The 25,129-nt window shown below is 37.1% G+C and overlaps 1 protein-coding gene across 2 annotated transcripts in view; it reads right to left on the reverse strand.

Moving 5' to 3' along the window:
- The window catches only part of CDH13 (cadherin 13), a 517,521-nt gene that overhangs the window by 185,543 nt on the left and 306,849 nt on the right, over window positions 1-25,129 (reverse strand). For both annotated transcript variants that reach the window (XM_068150857.1, XM_068150856.1), the window contains exon 6: window positions 24,623-24,767. In XM_068150857.1, the coding sequence (XP_068006958.1) occupies window positions 24,623-24,767 (145 nt within the window). The remainder of the gene's footprint in view (window positions 1-24,622; window positions 24,768-25,129) is intronic.

The following is a 25,129-nucleotide window of genomic DNA, read 5'->3' on the forward strand; positions in this document are numbered from 1 at the left end:
ATTTTCAGGGGTTACTGCATTTTTTTCTCTTGTAAGTCTATTCCTTATGATAAAAGAAGCAGTATGCATCTGTTCTGCAATAGAGAACTCATCACCATTTGAGGCTTCTATTAGCTACAAGCTGTGCAACATATATATAGATATTTATTTATTTTTGGTCATTTGCAAGCAAAGTAAGAGTTCTGTCGTATACATTTAGCAAGATATTTCCTTTGTCATTTATACAGTTAGAATGTAGGCCAAAATAAGCTAAGACACTACAGAAATCAAGAAAAATAATGTCTTAGACTTGTTGACTAAGATGAAAATGTTGCAAGACTATTGGAAAAAAGACTAGAATTTGCTTTTAATGGATACTTTGCTTTCCAAGGTGGGGAGAGGGGGAGATAGCAAAACAAATTAGCAAATCTGGGTCAGTTCCTATGAGTACAGAACATATGTACCATCACAGGAACAATTTCCCAAACTCCACAGACAATGTATGGTACTGCGTCAACAGTGCAGAAGGTAAAGCTATTTCTTCTGGTTTGTAAGGCACCTTAGTAACTCAATGTCTATATTAGTTTAATAAATGCATTTGGCATCCAAGATCCTCTGCAGAAAATAGAAACAGTGGATGTACTGGATTTAAATAAATAATTAAACAAACCCAGCTAAAAAAAAGCTGAAAGAAAGCTTTAGTTGGCTGAAATTCCCTGGCTACCAACACACAAACACACACAAAAGGTTAATGAGACATAGAAATCAAGTTTGTATAGGTGAATCCTCTAACCATAAATATGTAGACATCCCTCTTTTTAGGTATTCTTTTTAATTTCTCACAGTTTAAGGGAAGCATTAAAAACATAGAAAGTTTTAGAAGAAGGCCTTTTTCAGTATGTTTAATATACTGGAATGATGTCACCTTCAGTAGTTCTTGAATATCATTAGTAGGTGTCTCCCAGTCTCTCTAGAGGTCTACTTCACAAGACGGTTTAATTATTCCTAAAGTATTCTTAACAGAAATTAGCACATCAAAGCAATGAGAAACCAATGAGAAAATATTCCCTTTGTAAAAGTCCTCAAGTTCATGCACTGAGCCTGTGTGATTATGAAAGGTACCATTTTGTAAAAGTGTTGTAAAAAGAGGACACACAATGATAAAGTTTGTGGTTTGTTTTTTTCCTAGCTCCTAAAAATGGAATTCAATTAAATATTTCTTCACAGCTCGATGTTTTACAGATTGGCTGCTGCAATGCACTGTTGCAAAGTACAGACTTTTCCAAAGCCAGCATAAAGCTGGTGTGTTAGATTTATCCAACTTCTGTTAAAGTCAAAAGTTAACCTACAAAAAAATTCACATTTTCACATAAGAAGTCCTACTGGGTTTGGTTTTCTCATTACTCAGATCTCTTATTTACATTAATGCGCCACATAAATCTCTGCTGATATTTAGTGACATCAGGTTTCAATTTACATTTTAACAGGAGCTTTGTATCATGCAGTGTTACCATGTGTACCATGCAGTGCTACAGGCTGGGGTCAGAGTGGCTGGAGAGCAGCCAGGCAGAGAGGGACCTGGGGGTACTGGTCGATGGTAGGCTGAACATGGCCTGCAGTGTGCCCAGGCAGCCAAGAGGCCCAATGGCATCCTGGCCTGCATCAGGAACAGTGTGGCCAGCAGGAGCAGGGAGGTCATTCTGCCCCTGTACACTGCACTGGTTAGGCCACACCTCAAGTACTGTGTCCAGTTCTGGGCCCCTCAGTTTAGGAAGGATGTTGACATGCTGGAACGAGTCCAGAAGAGCAACAAAGTTGGTGAGGGGTTTGGAACACAAGCCCTATGAGGAGAGGCTGAGGGAGCTGGGGTTGCTCAGCCTGGAGAAGAGGAGACTCAGGGGTGACCTTATCAGCCTCTACAACTACCTGAAGGGAGGTTGTAGACAGGCGGATGATGGTCTCTTCTCCCAGGCACACAGTACCAGAACAAGAGGACACAGTCTCAGGCTGCACCAGGGGAGGTTCAGGTTGGATGTTAGGAAGAAGTTCTATACAGAGTGATTGCGCTATAGAATGGGTTGCCCGGGGAGGTGGTGGAGTCGCCGTCATTGAAGGTGTTCAGGAGACTTGATGGGGTGCTTGGTGCCATGGGTTAGCTGTTTGGGTGGGTTGGATTGGTTGATGGGTTGGACACGATGATCTTGAAGGTCTCTTCCAACCTGGTTTGGTTTATTCTAATAAAGGTTTATTCTAATAGTATCATAGTATCAGTCAGGGTAGTGAAAGAACTTGGACCTCTGATATTCTGATTTCAAAAAGAGTTCCATGATGAGTTAACATATTAAAACCAAATAATGAGAAATAGTCTATCATCAATAATATGATAATTTCACTCTATAAAAGACAGCTTCCAATGATTCCTTCAATTCAGTGCCAAAGCTGAAAGTGTTGTTAACAGAGATGGCAAAGAAAAGGAGTCCCAGGTCATTGCGCATTTTATGTCACTTTAATGTTTAGGGAGACAGCTGAGGAAATATATCAGGTTATGCTTATGTTCCAGTATTTATAACAGAGTGTATGAGCTAAATGAAGGACCAGGGGTTGGTTTGTTTGTTTGTTTGTTTTATAGATGCCTGCAATAATATTTCTGTGGCAAAAAAATGATAATTAAATTAAAATATTAATTTTATTACGGATTTTAACTTTAGTCTGAATCAACTACAGAGATACATTTCCTTTGTTTTGCCAAGCAAACTGTCTGCAGGGAAGATGAACATGGGAGACAAGCTGTGAAAGAGATTCATGCAGGGACCTGTGGATTTTTAGATTAGATTGGCCATTTCTTTTTATGCAAAATGTAAACATATTTGCAATAATTTCTGAGAAATTGAAGTGTTCATAAGGCAGGATTAATATGGCATACTACTCTATGATGACATATAGTTGCATTTTGCCTTTTATTTGACACTCAAATTGTCTGCTGTAAGAACTGACACTAATCATGTCAGCTGAAGAACTGAGACAGCAAGACTGGCAAATGGCTGCATCATACTTCATTGAAACCAAAAGCAGCAACTGATAAACTGTTATATTTCTTTGCTTTTATGAGAAGGAATGTAAGTTTGATGCCTGGCTATTTAGCAATTATTATTCCTATCAAGTTTGATGTACATATTAGTGAAATAAGTGTGTGTGCTCAGATTTACTTTTTACGCCATAATAAAATAGACTTTATTATTGCTGGCTGTTAAATTCACTGACTCAAAGTTGAGCAATCTCACCAAAGGAGATTATATAAAGTTCCACCTTCCCAGCTGGTATAAACTGTTTTAGACTATGTGTGCAACAAAGTTGGCAAGACACCCTGCTGCTTCCTGGGCAGGACAGACAGCAGTTGTGACAACCCCTGGGACAACACATAGCATAGCAACAACTCTTACAAGTGCACTATCTCTTGAATTGTGAGAGCAAAATGGAAACCAGATAGTCCTGGACCTATGAATTACACTGAGAGTTAAAAAACTGTTCCATAGCATTGCTCTCAATGTTTTACTGGCTTACAGTGAAAAAGAAAAAAAAAAAGAAAGAAAAAAACAACACCCCAAAAACCCCAAAAACAACCAGTTAGCCTTGCTGTCAATAGAACTCCCAAATAACCAAGCACACGAGGAGAAGCCTGCCACTCAATATGAATTAGTTACATTATCAGCTTGGTTCGTATTGAGTGGTTTTATTGTGCCACTTCAAAAGAACTGTTATTTATAAAAAGGTATTGCAGATAGAGATGATAACTTGAATAAATACTTAAGCTTCATTTTCAGTCTGCTATTAACTCACCTGTGGAATATAACACAGAGGAAAAAAAAAAGGTTGTTAAAAGCAAGACCTAGGTGCTGAACTTAAAGTAAATGAATATCGCATGCCGGTGGCTTTTGTAAGGCTATAGCCATCAATGCATAGCAGTAAACTTAACTATTGTTAAGCAGTAAATAATAGTTCTCATTGTCTTGCATTTTTTTTCTTCTTTTTTCTTTAAATTTGCTCTATCTCTGGTTTATTCACTATATTCCCTCTGACCCTTCATATCATCTGCCTTTTGTAATAAATGAGATACATCCTACAGGGCACAATTCACAACAAGGTAAATAGGAAAGGAAGTGCGATAATGTGTGCGTGGAATGAAGACAGTCAATGCTACCAACCTTCATTGTGACATTTCCTGGCTTTTCTTTTGAACTATGATAATAAAAGACTTTGGTACCTAATTCAGTAAAAGTTTAGAATAGAATAGAATAGAATAGAATAGAATAGAATAGAATAGAATAGAATAGAATAGAATAGAATAGAATAGAATAGAATAGAATAGAGTAGAGTAGAGTAGAGTAGAATAGAGTAGAGTAGAGTAGAGTAGAGTAGAGCAGAGCAGAGCAGAGCAGAATAGAATAGAATAGAATAGAATAGAACAGAATAGAATAGACCAGTCCAGGTTGAAAGAGACCTTCAAGATCATCGTGTCCAATGCATCAACCAATCCAACCCACCTAGACAACTAACCCATGGCACCAAGCACCCCATCAAGTCTCCTCCTGAACACCTCCAATGATGGTGACTCCACCACCTCGCCGGGCAGCCCATTCCAATGGGCAATCACTCTCTCTGTATAGAACTTCTTCCTAAATTTGTGAGATTAATATATGCAAAAGAAACTGAACATACTCTAACCTTTCTAATTTCACAGTGTATAAACCAGAAATACTATAGATGATTGTCTTCTGCAAAGAATCTCAAGGCCTCTCCTCCAACAGTGTTGGCAATTCTGCAGTATTTCTGCTAGAGATATGTATTGAAAGTGACAACACAAAGATCAGAGAAACACAAGCCACATGCTCACCTGGAAAATGGGTCTCTAAGTTGTGCTAATCATTCTGCTTATTTTATTAATATTTACCATTTCTTTTCACCTTCCCTTGTCCTGTGAAACAGGTAGCTAGGATGTCCAAACATGTATCAAAAAATGGAACAAACTCACTAATGTAGTTGTACTTCTTTTGATATATTGGAATACTTATATGAAGTATTTATATAGAAGTAAAAACTTCATTTTGATTTTTAGCTTTTCATTGCAGAATTGGTTGACTTTTTTAATGGATTTTGTTTTTCATGGTAGGAACCTTCATACCTGCCCATGGCAGGGTGGTTGGAACTAGATGATCCTTGTGGTCCCTTCCAACCCTGAATGATACTATGATACTATGATACCTTTTACCATAGTTGTTTGTTTTAAAAAAGTCAAATCCAACCCAAATCTAATCTGCTTAAAGTCAGAGGTGCAGGCAACTGCAGGATGTGTTGTGAGTGGTGAAACAAAAAAGGTGCATTCAAAACTAATGAAATAAAAGAATTATGTTCATAGGTGAATAGAAGCCAACACAGACATTTTGTCCCTCTCAAGTTTTAAAACATACTTTATAAATATGTTCTAAACCCAGACCTGTCATTCAAAATAGGAAGAAGAATATTTGTTTCTCTCTTTTCCCTCCTGTTTTAAGTAAAACTTAGCCCTCAATTTCGATTAGAAATAAAAAAGTGCAAAGTTTAATTGTGCCAGAGCTGCAAATTTGAGGTCCTGCCTGCTGTGTACACAGTGTATCATGACTGATCACAGCTTCCAGCAACAACAGTAAAACAAGCAAATAAATGAGCGAACCAAAGATGAACCAAGAGCAAAGAGAACCTCATCTTTCCCGTTCTTTTGTTTCACTTTTCTGTAGCACAACATGATCATTACCAGAATTAGGTATCTGTGATGCAGTAGCACATGATTTAAAAGTGCTCACCTTTACTGAATGCATGTCACAGACATCTAGACAGTGAATGTTAATCTCAGGAAAAATCATGATCTGACTTGAGGAGTTGCCTCTTTTACCTCGATGACATCCAGTTTAATGGCATTTAGATATCTAGGGTGACTTTTGGTTTATTGATGACTAGACATAGTTTTCACGGCTCACACTAGTTCACTGGAGGATTAACCACCCTTTGGAGACATCTATTTCTTCCCTCTAGAGAGCAGTAGAGGACCAAGCTATAATACATGTTGCACTCATTAAATCTTCCTGCTTCACAGCTATAGTGATTTCCCTGCCTTATTCTGAAGCTGGTTGCTGAGGTACATTGATGTGTGACACAGGATCTTCCATATTTAAAATTCTTGTGGTGGTGCTGTGGTTGTTATTATTGTTGTTGTTACTCTTATTATTACTGTTTGATTATTTTTTATATTATCTGTCTTTGGAAGTTTGATGCAATTTTTGAAAGATTTTTTAAATGGAACTTCAGAGTATTGAGTTTGCAGCAGAATTCCCAATGCATTCCCCATGGATTGAAAGAAATGTTAAAAGAAAAATCCCAAACTATTCTGGGCAGCCTTTATGCCTCACTATTGCTTCTGTTAGAACAATAAGGCGTGCCATCACAATCACTGAGAGTTTAGCAACTGTTTTAAAACAGCATTATTAACTCACATAATATAACATATAAATATTCGATCTTCCTCTAATAATTAAAAGGAATTATTAATTGTCTATATATTTTAGCAGAATTCTGCATGCTCTCTGTATTAAAAGCTCTAAATACTAGTTTCAGCATTATTCAGCATTTAACAAACAATTTACATAATGTAAATATTCATGTAGCCTTCAGGTAGGTCTAAGGAATTCTGAGCACTACATATTTCATTACTTTTAACATTGCAGATATTGCATGATGCTAGGAAGGTTCTCAGAAGGGTTGATATGTATTAATAAAACAAAATATAAGATGAACTTTTAAAAACTCAGAACACTCTCCTAGAACTACTTAACTCCCCTTCAATATTCCCTATTCTACAGACCTTTACTTTCATTGCTAAAGATTTGGAACTGTTCTTCACTGGAGCTCTCCCAAATGTATTTTGGTTTACAGATCTCAGTGGCTTATGGCTTCCATCCATGGGGTAACATGATTGGTAGCAGAGAAACAATGAAATTTCTTTTTCCCCCTGTATTGAGGAATGCTTTTTTAGACACAGATAGGAACGGCAAAGTATGAGTTGAATAGTAAATATTCTCTTGAAGACTGCAGCGTTAAAGATTTCTTTTCCACCATTGGGTTCATAAAGTTACTCCTAACAGAAAACTCTATTTGAAACCAATATAATGCACTGACTTCTTTCAGCTTTATAATATACTTTCTCCCCACATCCCCTCCCCTGTATAGGTGTATAGGAGTAAAAAATCAAACAAACAAAACCCAACCAAAACCAAAGAAAACAAGAAAGCAAGGTTTTATTGTCAATCTCATTGGCTTTCCATCATTCTACTGACAACTTCCATTCCTAGCATGGACCTGAGGCAGCTTTTCTGTCCTTGTGTGAACCCTTGCTTCAAACACAGCTGACCATCCTGCCAAGCAGTTGCACGTGGTATGTGAACTCCTAGGCACCAAGAGAAATTGCAGCATGTGAAAGGCTTCATGCTGGATTGCTTGCATTCCTTAATGAACATAAAGTGCATACCCAAAATATTTAACAATAGGGCCTTACACTTAAATTTATGGCTTGCCTAGTATGTGAAATCATCAGGCAGTGTTATTTATCACATTTAGCTTTGTATATGCAGAGTTTGACCTCAAAATCAGGATACTAAAATGAGCTAATAAACAAGAGTATTAAAATCAATTTATTTCTTTAGTGTCCTGTCAAATTCAGGTAGTATTTTAAATATATTGCCTGCAACTTAGAAGTGTGGGAAGTGTTTTGTTTTGTTTTGTTTTTTTCTGATACATTCTCTTGCTTGTAGAACTAAATTAATAAGAAAAGTGTGGATTAACTTTGCAGCTCTCTGTTGGCAATACTCATGTTTCCTCACAGTGCACTGAATTTCCAAGATGACTAAATAGGAATTAATGAATAACACCTGATTAACAGTCATTTTAGAACATAAGGGAGGAGGTTACAGTGTCTTCATCTCACCACAGAGCAGAAACCCCAGAGCTCATTTAATCTTTTAAAAGAAAAGTTCTCCAGGAGTTTAAATACTGCACAGGCTCTTTGCTGACCTGTGGCAGAAGGACAGATTTTGTCAATTAAATGCATCTGCCTCCCGGCTCCATGAACAGCAGGAAACTGTTAACACTAACTTTTATGAGCAAAGGAGCTCATGAAGGTGCTCAAATCAAACATTCTTTCAAAATCTGACTAAAAATAGTGAAGATCCTTGTGGTTCTTTGGTGACCTTTCTTCTGTCTAAATAAGCTGTATGATGAAAAAATACAAAATAAAAAATCTGGTTTAAGCTGTTCCTATGTCCTCAAAGTTTTCCATTACAGTCTTTACAATAATCTAACTATAAATTGGGTCCTGTGAGAGAGGGGCTGGAGAAAACTAGTTCCAGAGGCCCTTTGTCCTTCATTATTCTGTGATTCTATATGGACTAAATCATCCTTTACAGCTACTCATTCCAAATGACATGTCACAGCTTGACCTCACTTAAAAACTAAAAACTCCTCCCTAAGTGTTTTACCACTTGTGTTTGTTGTCAAATGTATGGTCATTTACGCGTGCATTATATAGTGAGGTAGTCAATATTTCCTCAGTAACCAAAAATACGCTCCAAACTCCAGAGGGGCCAAATTTAACGACCTGTTTTCTATTACACCTGCACACAGCTGATGCTTTTAGTTGACCTATTCTGTTAATATCCCCAAATGAATGTGTCTGACCTGTAACTTTCATGCTTCATAATACATTTAAAAACTGACACAGATAATGCAGAATTATTTGTCTGGGTCTGAAAGGAAAGTTCATCATTTAGAACAAGAGACGTTTTATTTATCTATAATAAATACTAAATCTCAACCGCACAGTAGGAATTTATAAATGAAGATGTAAATATATATACACTCCCCAGGTACATGATGAGTACATCTAAACAACATCATTCACCTTTTAAAGCCTACAGAAAAAATCTCCATAGCAACTTGCAGTTGCCCACAGTGGCTGTCATTTCCAACCGTGCAAAGAAAAATTAATTAGAAAGTGAGAACTTAGATTCTTGAAAATTAGCTCAGAAAGTCACAACTAGGAGTAACAACTTCTGTATCCTATACCAGTGGTCTCCCAGACTGCTCCGAAACACTCAAGTGACATTCTTAATAGCAAAAATATAAAGCTAGAGGTGCTCAGTGTAGTTCATAAAAATTGGTAACCGCTACCTCATCCCAGCTTTCATGGGGTCCACTCCCAAAGGTGTTTTGTAACAAAAGGAAGAGCATATGTGTACCTGTGAGCAAGCATGCATTTCCCAAAGTGCCAGCTACCAACGCATGGATATGTGCATTTCTTGGCAACCAATGGGCAATAAAATTCTTACTATGTCATAGATATTACTGACAAGGTTGCAATTTACATCAAAGCTGCGAGTTTCGAAGTCACTGAATATATCCACTTTTCAAAATTGGTCGCACATATTTAGACAGAACTCAAGCTAAAAAAAATCTTTTGGGGTTTGCAGTTTACTACATGAGAAAATACATGGCATATAAGATGCAAAATTCCCTTCTCTGTCTTACGCTTCCAGCACCCCTAATCCCGATCAGCACCACCCCCTGCTGTCTCTGGAGCTGCTCTCAACGCCTGAATCTTAGCATGGCTTCTCCTGCAGGTATGCCAGAGGACAGGGATGGACCCTGCAAAGCCATTTTCACTTGTGACCTGATAAGCACTTGGCACTTAACCATGCAGAAGTCTGTTCTTATTCACCCCTGCCGGCCTTTTTGTATCTTAAGCACCGTTATTTTCAAGTAAGGTGATCTTGCTGCTATTTTTAAATCGGCATGAGATTGACAGAAAGGGCAGGGGGTTTTAAGTTTGAGGATGTGGATGTGCACGTGGGGAGCCAGACCAGTGCTCCAGGGGAAGTTTAGGCTTGAGTTGAGAGAAAGTTCTTCACAGAGAGAGTTGTTCACCATTGGAATGTGCTGCCCAGGGAGGTGGTGGAGTCCCCATCCCTGGAGGTGTTCAAGGGGGATTGGACGTGGTGCATTGGTTTAGTAGTCATGGGGTCTTGGGTGACAGGTTGGACTTGATGATCTTCGAGGTCTCTTCCAACCTTATTGATTCTATGATTCTGTGAGTAAATAATTTTAATTCCTGACTTGTACATACTTATGCCTGAGCCTTTTTATCTCAGAAGCACTTTGTGATTATTCCTCAACAAGCTCCATGAGAGAAGCAACACAGAGTCAGAAAGATGAGACAAGATGCTAAAGTGTAAGGTGTAAGCACCCTAGATTGAGTCAGTCAAGGGAAAACAAAAAAATACTATAAAGAGATCAGAAGGAAGCCACAAAACTTCTCTCAGAACAGTACAAACATAGTGGTCAGAAGAGGCCCTCCATTAAATCCTCCTCACAGCTCTCAGTCATTACAAGCACTTAAGTAATAGTCCCTCCACATTGTGGTGAGTGGACAGTAGAGGGGAGTGAGTTTTTTCTGTTTATTGCCATTAGGAAGAGAAAATATCAAAAATAACATTTATTGCCATCTTCTTTCCTTAAGAAGTTATTTTAAACTGGAAAAAACTTTTCATTGCAATTTTTGACCAGAACTTTCGTTTCTTGTATGTCCACTTTCACAGTGTAAAGCAATCACATCCCTGACAAAGATGCGTTTTAGCTCAAGTGTAAGAGCAAATGCCGAGCAAATAACACGAGTTGTACCAAGTCTGCAGGGGGTCTATAAATGCATCTATAAAGGAATCCTAAATGGATCCACAGACTAAATCTTGCCATTTTCCCTTCAGTCATTTAGGAGTAAACCAACTGATTCTAATTCTCTTAGAAATTTGACATGTTTTAGAATTCTGGGGATACAGCAGGCAGAGCTGGTAAGCAAGTGCACTTCTCAGCTGGCCCATTACCTTCAACTCACAGTTGGTTTTGGTCCAGAATCATAAAGAATGGAACACAAAAGCTGGTAATTAATTTACACACTTTAAAATCAAATGTGAGCAGAAATGAGGATTACCCACCCCTGCAAAACTTTGTACCCCTTTATTCCACATACTAATCGGAATGAAAATGACCGTATCAACTGCACAGTCATGTATTCCACCAGGGAAACTCTCAAGGAGAGGAGACTTTAATGACACCCCATGGCAATCACAACTCTGTCAAGCAGCCATTTCCCACTGTCTCTTGTACTCCGAAGACCTGACAGATAGATCTGGAGAAAAAGTGTACTTTAGTACAGACTTAATAAAACAAAATAAACTAAGTAAATATTGGAGAACAAAGCTGCAAAAAAGATTTATTGGGTCACAAGTCCTTGTTTCTTAGCACCAAGACATTAAAATTCCTGGCAGAAGCACACCCCCCTGGCTTGCCAATGGCCCACTTTCCTGCAGCCTGTTTTTGTTTAGAAAAAACTTCAGAAAATCCTGAATATTAAACATTTCTTCAAGCTATAATGATCATGGAGATTAGCTCTGATCTGCAGTTTTAGGCCATATGTAAATTTGGTATCCCTAGGCAGAGTAGCAAACCATGAAATACCCTTCTCTTTTCCCTTTGGCTAGCAATAATGAGACTGCTCTACAGACCCCCATTAATATTGGTCCACAACAGCTACTTAGCATTCAACAGGTTGTAATTCCTGGACCTTAGTCTACAGCCAAGGTAAACCAGGATTTGCAAAAGAAAACAATTTAAACATTGAAATCAGCTACAATGACAATGAAACCTTTCCTTCATTCAGTTTCTCTTAATTAATTCCACTTTTTTTGGCTGCTGCATTCCAAGAAAATTTAGTAGTATTTAAGCATCTTCACCACTACCTCTCCTCACAGAGATGCTTATGAAAATTCTAAAAGAGGTATGTCAAGGAAGAAATCTTTCCTCTACTCTAGCACATATTGTTTAAAACCCTCAGGACAGGCTAAAGTAATACAAGGATGTGCCAGTCATGAGAAAATATAATATAACTATTTATGCAACAGTATATTTAATATAGAATCATGATGGGAATGGAGAAACTCCCTGATACAGTCAATGCTGTACAGCATCTCTCCCTGGATGAGGTGGGAGAAAAGAAAATACCCTAGCCTTTATCAGAAAAGTTTATTTCGTTTAATTTAGTAAAGAGATGTCTACAGTCAGGAACAAACCACACAGAACAAAGATTCCTTGACAAATGGTTCCCAAACATGACAGGAGGTGGTAAAAATAGCAGTTCTGAATGTCTCTGTGAGGAGCTTCTCTGAGCACAGCACGAATTTACCTGTTCACACTGGTCTGCAGTGTACACTAATAATACTAAAACTGCTGGTTTATTCTGTATAGTGTCTGAGGAAAACACTTTGGATTTTTATGTCCTTCCCCTATGCAAAGCAACTGACAGACAAACTGTAATCTGGAAACCAGGAACAAGGGAAAACTAAAAGCTTTGCTTGCTTGCTTTCAAAAGGATTCTTCAGTTTGAAGGGGATAAAAAAGAGAAATGAGCTAAAACTTTATTCAATAGTGATGAAGCCTGAAGCTGATCACTTCAACCTTCCTGGCTACAGCTGTAGCAGTAAGAAAATAAGAGCCCAAAGGATGGATAAACTATATTATCTTAACTAGCAAAGGCAAGCCTTCAAAATATGAAATTGGAGAGGAAAAACCATACTATTAACTTTTTTCTCTGGCTAAGAAAATATGATGACATTTTTAATTCTTTAGTTCATATTTAGTAAGCCTGCAGCATGCACCAAGCCTGCAGAAAGTGTAACCTCCCAAAATTAAACTGCCAAATAAGCAAGATTACAACAAGCCCAAGAGGCATGTCTATCTTTTTGTCTTACAATTGAGTACTGTAGTTTTTTGTTACCAGAATCTCTGACAGAGTACATCTTAAAATCCAGAAGGAAAACTGTTTAAATTTAAAAAGAAGTTTAAAAACCAATGCTTGTAAGTGTGTCCAAACAGTAAGGTATGCAATTTCATGATCCATTACACTGTCAGTTAAAAAATGCTGATGTGCCTTTTGATTTGTTTTTGTTTCCCAGAGCTATGGTCTCCCTCTGCTACAGATGGGAACTGAGTTCCTGTGCCAAGTTCTAGCCAACCAGATTGGGGGCCTCTTATCCCATCTGCACAAAAAGTCAACATAAGAAGAGTTCTGCCCTTCACATCTTTGTTAAATTTATCAGGAACTTTGATGGCTATACTAATGTTTGTTTTACTAACATTAGATAGGCTGCTCATGCAGATCAGTGATCAATAGGCAGTGACTACCCCACAGACATTTCAGTATTTCAGAACACCTCCTTTAACTTAACAACATTCTTTTAGTATTGGTTATATGTTGTGGTTTATACTACTACTCATTCAATGTCTGTCAGCTCTTTAACTATCAGAATTTCTCTCAGTGGTTTTAGCATGTGAACTCTTTCTCCAATAGCACATGTCTGAGTCGTCCTTGAGGTTATTCATATAACTATTGCAGAATTTAACAGATGAAAATCTTAAACTACTTTTATTTGGTTGTTGCTGGTATTTGTGTTACTATATCCAAGTGTAATGTGGATCAAGCCATTTTTTCTGGCTTGAAACAATAAACTATTGTCTCTTAGTGAAAGAATCCAAAGTTCATTGGAAACATATCAGCAGGGTGCTTCCTCATCTTACATTCACCCTGGCTTCATTCCAGGGCTTGCTCAAAAGCAGTGCAATCCTGCAAACGTTTACAATTCTGACTGGAGCACTTCAATAGCCTGTGGGACTAAGAACCTATTCTTGCATAGAGAAAAAACCCTGCACCTCTGTATTGTTTGATAGTTTGATTTGCTATTACATGCTACTGCATAAGTTTTATTTTAATATCATGCAACTGCTGTGATTGCATTTTTATAATTGGTGCTCTGCCCCAGAGGAGAACTTTTTGAAGAGCTACCTGGGTGCTGATTCAGAGAATTTACTGAAGGCGCTTTGGGTAGAAGTACTTAGTTATGAAGCTTCCCAGCAAAGGTGCTGCAGGTGCTGAAGAATTCAAACTACAAAAATCAATGCCGTTAATTAATGGTTCATGCAACATAATATAAGAGAAAATTCAGACAGTGGATTAAAATGTTTAAGCCCTGGATAATATTCAGCTGAGATGCAGATACCCTTCTGAAATTTGTGTTTATTCTGTCCAGAGGTCCAGAACTATATCATCTTTATGGTCTGTCATTTAAAACAAAACAACAAAACAAACAAAAACCCAAACCAACAAAAAACCACCACAAAAAAACCAAACCAAACCAAACCAACCAACCAAACAAACCCCAACCACACCACAAAATCTTTTTTCTTATTTGTTTGAAAACATGTTAGTTTTGCTCACTAACAGGGCTTGACACTTAAAACTAAATGCAGTTCCCTGTCTATTTTTTGGTGGACAGCCACGGAAAGCTGCTGCACAGCAACATGCTTGCACTTTGTGCAGCTGTGAGTACAGACAAATATCTGCTTGCAATGGCAGGCATTTTCTGTACGTAAAAGACAATCTGAATTATTAAATTAATGGCACACATTTTCTAGAAGTTTTGTTCAACTTGTTGGACCACCGACTGCAATTTAAATCCCAAACACTGTATTTGATGGTGTGAAAAGAAAGACTGAGGGCAGGAGATAAAAGGAGAAATGGTAGAAAAATAAACAAAAAAACAACCCCAAAACAAGACAAATAACCAAACCAAACACACACACCCACACAAAACCCCACCAAAACCAAACAGCAAATGTATCTCTTTCACAATAAAGGCAGTATGGTTCTGCCTATTGACTGATCCTGGCATTCCATATTAAGGCTAACAAATCCTGCCTGCATGGACTATTTATGGGCTTTTTTCCATTTAGCACATGGAGCAGAGGCCACACCAGAGTGATACTGTCAAAGGAAATGATGTCTTACTGTTATAATATCTGGTAACACTGTTCCAGGATTTACGTCTAGGTGAGTAAGAGGACAAGGAAAGGGGAGTAGGATTTCAACTACTGTATCTACTGCCATCAGTCTCCAAATCATGTAATAAATTTATGGTGCATGATTGCAAGCTGTAAGGATTTATCACCCTTTTCATGCACTTTAAAAGGCTCGAATGAAATATAGTGGTGTGGATGTCGGCAGTCCACTGACTTAAAGCACAACTCCATGTAGAGCCTGCAGGTCTTCTGGCCTGCCAAGAGGTGATGGGAGCCCAATCTCCAGAAATGATGATTTAGAAGTTTATCAAGACAGACCCAGATTTTATACCACTAATAAAGCTTATCAGGAGGGATACAGTACCCTCCTCTGCAGTATGCCACACAGCAATGCATTTCTTCAGATAATGTTTTCCAGGCATGCCAGTATCTTTCAGTTATTGATTATATGGATGAGACTGTCTCATGTGTCCAAACTGCTTAAACTTGTAAAGCTCATCTTTCTCTTTTCTGAGAGGACAGAAGCAGATGCAACAACAGGTGCAAAAGCCCAGGTGCAAAAACCACTGGAAATTTTGTTAATGCATACATTTCATTTTGCAAAGAATTACTTACTGAATTGCACAAACTCACTTGTTTTTCAGTACCCATCAAGGACTCCAGCATTAAAAAAAATAAAAATCATTTGTTCTTTAATTAAGAAATATGCTGATTTTAATTTAATGAACCTGGGCATTAATGTAAAAAGATTAGAAAGAACTATCATTGCTTTCACTGCCCTGTTCATGGAATATTTTACTACATGAAATGTCTAAGACAAAGATCATAATGCTTTTATAACCTTTACCATTAAGCATTAAGGCTGACCTGGTCATAAGACTGGTTTTGGTATTTCATTTTGTGTACCTACAGAACAGGAGGTGAAAACTCATTTTAGCAGGAGGGACAGTGAGCAATCACAGCAGCTGTGCAATAAAAAGAACAAAGTCAAAAGGAATTTTCAGACTGGGGCTGAATTACAGGGTGGCTCATCATTTCTCATCCCCACAAAGAGGCCAGTAATTCTGACCTGTGCACCTAAGCTGATCTGGAGCCTATTCTGAGTCTAACCTATTTCTACTGAAAAATCAAGAGTAATTGAATCCTGGAGTGAACTGCAGATTCCTGATTTCAGACACTCACATCACATACTCCTTTTGAGTGAACTGCTAATTGCCACACATGAGATTATTTTAATTTGCTCAAAATGTACTGGTTTAACTATGCTTGCATAACTGGACCCCTGCTAATTACTGAATAATAATTGAATAACTTATTCCTCTCAACTTCTTCAAAAAAACATAGGCAGATTAGACTAGACATCTTGGTCTGCCAAAATACAATACTTCATTAAGAAATATATATCTTTTCTTTACATCATGTCCATACACACTTACTAGAACCTGTTAAGATCCCTAAGCCCAACTAAAGGATTAGATAAGAATTTGTATGTCTGTATATGTTCATCTCTCTGTAATATAATCATATCATATATATATATAAATACACAGATTCATCTACAGCTATATTTTATCCCACACTGTTTTGAGCGCAACTTCCTACTGTGTTCTACAAAGCAGCTGTGCATCATCAGCCAACTGGTTCTGTTTAAAAATTAAAATACAGACATTACAGAGGTTTCTAAGTAGTTCACAGCCCTTACATATGCAGACTAGATCACAAAAGAAATAAATAATCAAGAGAGTGAATACATTTTGTCAGATGCAGATGATTAGTTTTAAGAAGAGATTGCTGAAAGGTTGCTATCAACAGCTTTTAAAGTATGCACAAAACTAGGAACGCTTGTACACAGAAGAATTGCAATGCTGAGTTATACCCAAGCCCACTATCTCATCTCCAGCAGTGAAGAACTAGGAAGAGTATGTGAAAATGGTTTGCTTTTCCCAAGACAGGTTTTTCTGTGTTTGCTTGCTTCCTTTAACTTTAGAGGCTTCCTAGGCCACAGTCTCTGTAAGTACTATTATGCTGAAAAGAACAAGTTGCTGATGAATTTTTCTCCCTGGATTTATCGCAATCCTTGAACCGATTTATACTCCTGTTTTCCACAACAGCTGATAGCAATAAGTTTCATAGTGAAATGTGTAACATTTGACATTTCAACTCACCTCTAAAATCAAAGTATTGCCACAATGGGGCATTGCTCTGAATCAAAAAACATTCAAAGATATAATATTGAGATTGTCTTGAGACATTCCAGTTTTGCAGTTCTATGTTTTCTGATGCTGATTAGAAAAAAAAGAAAAAAGAGGAACATTTTCCCATGAAATAATGAGCTCACTCATTACAAACCTTTAGCAGCCAAGAGGTAGAAGCTGAAAATAAATTGACAGGTCTTAACAAATGCTAAAGTACTATCCATAAGAGAGGTTGTCATGAGTACTTGAATTTTCAACCGTTCTTTTAGTTAGAGCTCTGTTTTACACACAGGATATAAATCTAACCCATGGCTTTACAAGTTTCATTTGGTTTTTTAAACAAAAAGAACAACTAAAATCAGGATGGAATCTCAAGAGAAAAACAAAGTGATTTGGATCATACCAGCTGTGACCGTTTTAGGCTGTGCCTTTAAGAAAGGGACAGTTGCTGGAACGCTCTGGCTGAATGTTTTGGAAATAATAACGAAAACAAGACATTCTAAACAGGTTTCATTGGTAGAGAGGCAAAATGCAGCTTTAAGTTTTAGCTCAGTTTGAATCTCAGTCTCAGTCTGTCTTTTTCAGCCTGTTTCAGTCTCTCTGAGCAACAGCTGTGCGGGTCGGAGTTAACCTTGAACTAACAGATAAGAAACTAATTCTTGCATATGCTTTAAGCTAACAGAATTTCCTCCTTAATAATTACCTTTTCTCTCTCTCTCTAACCCTTTTTGGGAAAACAGGGAGGTAGGGGGAGAGAGGGGGTACAGGGGGGGGACCCTCCTGGCTGGAGGAGAGAGTTTTGTTCTGTATTACCTTCTTTGCTGTCTATTTCTGTATATATTGTAAATACTGTATATTGTGTATATATTCACTGTATCTCATTCTGCTTGTAAATAAAGCTTATCTCATTTCTGCTTCTCTGAGTTAGCTGTGGTTTCTTTTGTGTGTGTGGGAGAACTGAACTTTCTCTCACCACCACACCAGCATCATAAATAAAAGATGGGTGAAATACGTTCCTCAAGGTTAGCAGATCATGCCCAGTCAATCAGGACTGAGTCAGTGCCTATCAGGCAGGCTCTTAAGGATTTAATTTAGGAGGCATTAAGATGCCTGTAATTAAAATTGAGACTGCAGTAGTTTGCCTTCTGGTCCTAGAATGCATCATTATTTCCATATTATTCTCATACAAGGTGTTTACAAAGTTTGCAAAATGTTTTATTTTCCTATGTAAACCCATTGGTAATATTATTATTATTATTATTATTATTATTATTATTATTATTATTATTATTATTATTAAAAGACAAATACCTCAAAGAGTTCAGCTTACTTCACTTATTATAAGAAATGTCAAAAACCATTCATAAGTATTTGTTTCCTTATCCATTGTAAGCAGAAAACCATTTCCACTACTGCCTTGAACTCATGGTTTTCATTGTTTTGGGGCATCATTAGTGTCAGCAGTGTTTCCAGCTTGTGTCTTTATTGAAAAACTACACTTTAACACCCATCAAAATGTACCAGTTTGCTGCAATTACGTTTTTCTGCAATCCTTATTCCAACATTCCATATTTTATTCTCATTATGGTCATGAACTCTATCTACACTCAAACTGCTTTTCAGGTATTTATCCCAGACTACTTTCCTTAGGCAGCATTTTGCTTAGTGAAATAGTTTCATACCGCAGTTGTATTCCACTAAACCAGTTGTGGATTTTTAGTGTGGAACTCCTGAGAGCTTTCTAAATCTCCTCATGATACTCTGAGTAAAATTCAGCACAGTGCGAACCATCAGCACAATAAATACATGCAGCCCATATCTTCCTTCAGACCTAGACCATCAAATGATGATTAGTGCTTGCTCTAAAAGGGTATGGATGTTGACACAATTTTGCTTTTCTGTGCTGTTTGAGATTTTAGTACCCAGAACTACCCCTCCAATTGAATATTCCAGGAAGTATATTCTTATTTTAGAAATATGTGCAATGACCAAAACAACCCCACGTGAGCCAATGCATGTGTGTGAAGAGCACAGTAACTTTCATGACCAAAACAAAATGAAATGTCAACTTAACATCGATGCAGACAAAATCAGAGTCCAGATGCTACCTTTACATAGATAGAAAGAAGCTATATTCTTTATTATTCTCTTCAAACAGATCTTTGTGAAAAGTCTTTTTTTATCTATATGTGTGTGTGTATATGTGTGTGTATATATATATATTAATATTAATCTTTTTGGTTAAAGGAAAACTCTTAAAAGAACCTTTGTATTTTCCTCCATGTTATTGGATTTATAAGTCAAAATGAAGAACTTGGCTTGGAGGATTCACCAAATTCAGTATCATTTTACAGCTTTGGATTCTTATTCCAGAAACCATCAGGGATTACAAGGAACAAAACCTAAAGTCCAGAAAAATATTGCCATAATATTTGAAATATACCAAAGATGACAACACGTCCATACCAGACAAAGGTGCCTTAAACATCTGTGTTACTTCTGTAGGTGAGCCTGCTTGTAGTTCACCTTTACTGGTAGCTTTTGATTCTCATTGATCATATCCAGTCTCATTTACCTTCATTTGTGCACTAATCTTCTTGTTATTGTTAAGTATTAAATAACTCCATCCTCTCAGGTTGTTTTTGATAAGAATGCACCATCTTTTCAGACATTTTTCACTTATCTGAATCACAGGCACACACTATCATACCAAGCACAGCTATCAATAATACTCAGTTCTTTGGACTCCTCCTCAAGCTTTATTCATTCTTATAAATTATTTTATGATACTGAACAAATCTCTAGGCTACTCTTCTTAATTCCTGCTGTTCCATCTCCAAATGTCTTCAAATGCCCCTGAATTTCTAACAAGTATTTATAGACACCTATCAGTTCTGCTTTGGGCTCCATGGCTGGAATGCAATGTGTTCAGGCTATTTGCATCACGGAAAACAAGTTAATTTAAAAAATAGAATTCTAGAACAATTTTCCCAACCACTGCAGTTAAGATTTTACCCCACTGGGCTTGAAGCATATTGTACAGTCACATAGTGTAAAATGTGTTTAAAATAATTTCTGTTAAATGCCTCTAGCAAATGAAATGAGATAGCTGCCAAGTTCATTTAACCACCCTTCACTTTAAAACCTTTAAATAGTGAGACATCCAAATGGTTCTGGCTGCCTATGTAATCCATAAGATTGCAGTCACTCTCATAATACTGAGGTAAGTTTGCAGCAGGATACAGATCCTAAACCTCAGAGCTGGTAGCTGGATAGATCAGAGGTGCACAGAAAATAAGCTGTGACATAGCTTAGAAAACACAAATGTGAGAAATCAGGAGCACAGTTAGCACAAACCCCATTACAGGAAGTAGAAAAACTGCTGTAAGTGACATTGGATCAGGCTCTGATATTATTTACCTTGTATATAGGTACTGGCTTTAGTCTCATACAGAAATTAGAGACTTTATAAATGATTTTTTTTTTAAGTCACAACCTATTTTTCCACTGGTCTTAAAAAAAAAACACTAAATCCTCCAAGTTTGCAGTTTGTCCAGGAAAAGACTTTCTAGTAGAAGTCTGAAAACTTCCACAGTCACTTCAAGCATACCTTTTAGAGCACTTTTGTTAGAATTTGTCTCTAGGCTATTTCCAGGCAGATAACAATTTTCCATGTAAACAGCTAATTAACTGTAGCTAACTATATCACCAAATTGCTCCAGGAAAGACTTATCAGGAAAGAAATACATTACTATATCACCTATTGTTCACATATTTTTATCATTAATTATAAGCTCAGGCAAGTCCTAGTTTGAAATCCAAATGAATATTTATTCAGGTAATGCATATGCAAGTAATTGTGTCTAGTTATTTGCCTCTTTAGTAAAGCATTAGCACACAGATTGTAGATGTCCAAGTAACCAGTGATGTCTAGTGTGAGTTCAAAAATCACCACTTAAAAGAAGTGAGTGGCCTAAGTAAGACAGAAAACATATTAAAACCACTAAAACACATCCTGACTGGACTATGCACAAAGGAGTCTTTAACTATTCATAGGCAGATTAAATAAACTCAAAAATTACACAACATCTCCATGTTTTGTTTTGGTTTCTTCTGTTTGTACCTGGCTCAAATGGTACATAGAGTAGGGTCCTTAAAATGTGCTTGACACATTTCACTGTAACTTCTGACTTTCTCTAATTAATGAACTGGGGTAAAAGTAATTTTGGATAACAATAAATAGCTAGAACATGTTTTACAGCAATCTAAAGGAAGTACAATATAAACACTAGCCAAGATTCATCAGCAAAACTCTGATATTTCTGATGAACAATAGACAATGTGTCAGTGCAATTTTAGAGTCAATAAGTGGAAAGTCACGAGAAAATTCCATTGTGGTTTTGTCTACAAAAATTTTAGCCCCACAGGAAAATACATTGGAATGCAGCAATGTATAATTTAAAGTAGGGTAACAGTATCAGCTGAATCCCTTAACAAGGCCTCAAGGCAAGTTTCACAGTCCAGTGTATCTATATTTTTCCCTACATAATTATATACCTCTCCTCACTGAGTTGTTGGAACCCCTGGACCTTTACCCTTTGGCCCAGCGATGGTGAAGCTAAAGCCAAAATACAATATGAGCATTATTTACTTTTCAGCAGAGGACTGAGTGAATGGGTTTGATTCAGAACTTAAAGGAAAATGTCTGTGATAAGAATGTTTTGCATATAATGCAAAGCCTTACTTTTGAAAAAAACCCCAAACCAATACAATTGCGATACAAAAAGAAGGAATCGGGAATCATAAATGCAAACACAGGCACATGGAGATTTCTAGCAGGCTGTGCAATGCAACTATTGATTTGGATCAGCAAAACAGTACAACTTGATGAATAATTTTAAGATATATGCTACAAAATTTGAAGAACTATGGAAAACAAATTTAAACACCATGAAATCCTGGTTGACTGGATGCCATCTGCATAGAGACTTATGACAGATTCTAACTAACACTGATTCTACAGGTTCACGTTGCACAGAATAATTTTGCAAGTATTGGTGTTCTTGACACCAGGAAAATGAGGTTATGAAGTTTAATAGGATGAATACCTAGGGGGAAGGAGGGAGAGGATAAGAAAAAGATAAAGCTGAGAAAAATTACTCAAACTTTGGACTAACAGGGAAGACAATCAAAATGCCAAATGCTACAAGCATAAACAGCACAGCTCAGCAACAGAAAATTGATGAAAACAATTACAGGATAATTCACTGCAAATTGGATTGAGAAACATGTCTACTGAATCAGAAGCATAATCTTCAATACAAGGAGTGAAAAGAAAAGAAGAAAAAAAAAAAAAAAAGGAAAAGCAAACAGTTTATAGCTGAGCAAAACTGCCAGTAAAAAATAAAATACAACTGAAAAAAGTAATCTTTGACAGAGAAAAGAAACTGAATATAAAGTTTGAATAAAGATCATATAGCAGATAACAGAAAAATATTGTCTTATAATGTGGAATTAACAAAGATAAACATGAGACTAAATGTTGCTTATGGAGGGCACACGGTACATAAGAGGTTAAATTTCTGCTTTAGTGGAAAGAGATGAGGCCACTGAAAAACCTGCAGGAACTCTCAGCTCATATCCAAAGCTCATATATTAGCAGTAGGATTAAAGCCTAAACGGTGTTGAGTTTGTGCTGTTTGGCACAGCTTCCTTTTACTGAAACATAGGATTTAGGGGCTGTGAATGTACTACATCATCCTGCTATGTGGTCTAGGGATGCATATCTAGGTGGGCATAATCTGAAGATGCTGTAGTTGAAATGAAAATGTAGTAAAGTTGGTCCCTTGATCCAATTAGATAGTCACACTCTGCTACATACTGTTGACTGACTGAGCAAAGGAATCCCTGACATTTGTTAGCAATATATTCTCAGTTACAGTGCAGTGGGAATGAGAAGTGGGGCAGTCTAAGGAAGTTTCTTTTGAATTCTGAATAAGCCATCTATATCTGAAATAAGTTCAGAATGTACTACAAAAAAGAGCTACAATTTGCCTTGCAGCCACACTTACAAGTATGAAAGACATTTCTTGCTTGAATGAAAATCAACTGTTTCACGACATGCTTGTCACAAGTAAGGTAAATGAACATTTACCTGAAAACTCCTCCTAATATGACAAAGAGGCCACTCATAATGCATTTCACCCCTATGGTTTTTCAATGGCAAACAATGGCAGCTATATGTGAACATGCAAAACTAACTAAAAATGTTATAGGATTTCTAAAACCAATATTAATAATAAAATAAGGACAAGGAATAACTTCTAGTCCTATCAGTATGTAATACAAGGAAGTGAAAGGTAATGCCTTTCCTTGTTCAGAGTAAACAAAGCACATGCCACGACATTAAGCTTCAATGAATATTAAATATTCATCAAAATATAATATACTTGATTCCATATTAATTTTAAAGTATTTCAGCATGCCTATGCAGCCAGAACTGTCTCTCTATACTCACAGCTTCAAGTGTATGAGGGTAAGGCCTTGTGTGCAATGATGCATAGAAAGACATCACCCACAACTCTGATCTCAGAAAAATCACTGTCACTCTGCTGATATTAACTGGAGTTTCTACTGGTTTAGATTTCTTTCACCAGGATCAGAGTTAACCCATAGATAATCTGATCATACAATTGCCACTTATTGTGACAGTTTTAGGCTGTGCCATGTAGATACCTCTGCAACAGCCATTTAATAACTCAAAATGGAGCTGCACAACAGCTGAGGATGACCGTTGAAGAAAATGAAGGCTGAATCTGCAAGGAGACTTTGTCTCAGATAGTTGTACCCAAATTGAAATTTGAAACAGTATTTTAATGAAATTCATCATTGGGCAAAATCAACAGTGAATTTAACCAGAACATTTTCATGTTTTTAGTTTGTTGCAAGCATTGTATCTACACTTACAAAGGTAATATTGTTCAGTATTTCACTCTTCCCTATGACAGGAGCATATTCATGATGTTATTTCCATTTGTTCCTATTATTTACCTAGCCTCATACTATATAAAAATAAATTTTACCCTTCGTGCAGCTAACCTTCCAGGGAAAAAGGTGGAATTCCCACTCTGAATAGAAATTGTACGTGTTATTTGGCTGAATCTTAATCATATCCTAGGGGTTGTCTTCATTGATTTCAGATATGAATTAAAAAATGTAAACCCTGAATTGAAGTTTTCATTCCAAACTATGTTATTTTACTTCCCCCCTCCCCCCCTGCTTTTTATCCTTTAGAAACATGTCTGCTTTTCAAAAATCATTGCCTGCTGTCTTGAAGGGCTGCTCACACCTCTTTATTAGGGGGAATGTTTGATGAGATGTAGAATCAGTTGTGCAATATTATAATAATTAGTAAAGAATGTGTGCAGACACTATGTATAGAAATATAATCATCATGGACTTACCTGTAGGGGATCCCTCCATGACGTGACCAACATAGGGTCCTTCTTTGAACATCGGCCTGTTGTCATTTTGATCAATAACAGAAATATCCAGGCGGACCGGACCATCAATGGTTTTTCCACTTATATCTGTGACCTCAACTTCAAGCTGTATGAACAGAGAGGAGTAAACTCATTAGTTCATTATCACAATAAGCAAAGAGCAAGAAAAAATAGTTCAGATCAGTGCTGCTGTAAGCAGACCCTGACAGTGATACCACTTGCAGTCCATTTTTCAGACTAGGCTTAGAGTGATGTTTTGATCTAATCAAAGTCAAGTCGAGATAGTCCTTGGCACCTTGAAAATGCCATATCCCCTGAAGAATGGAATGACTAGAGTATAAGAAAAAAGACCCCCTGTAAATTTGATACTAATCATGTAAAGATTTGGTTAGAATTTGTCTCTTTTTCCAAGTGTGTTTCAAGTGGGCATATGCAGAACATCACAGCGTACTGTAGGCTATAATGCCA

The sequence above is a fragment of the Melanerpes formicivorus genome, unplaced genomic scaffold (genome assembly GCF_026170545.1).
Source record: "Melanerpes formicivorus ecotype bairdi unplaced genomic scaffold, bMelFor1.0.p_v2 SCAF_20, whole genome shotgun sequence".
Classification (NCBI taxonomy): domain Eukaryota; kingdom Metazoa; phylum Chordata; class Aves; order Piciformes; family Picidae; genus Melanerpes; species Melanerpes formicivorus.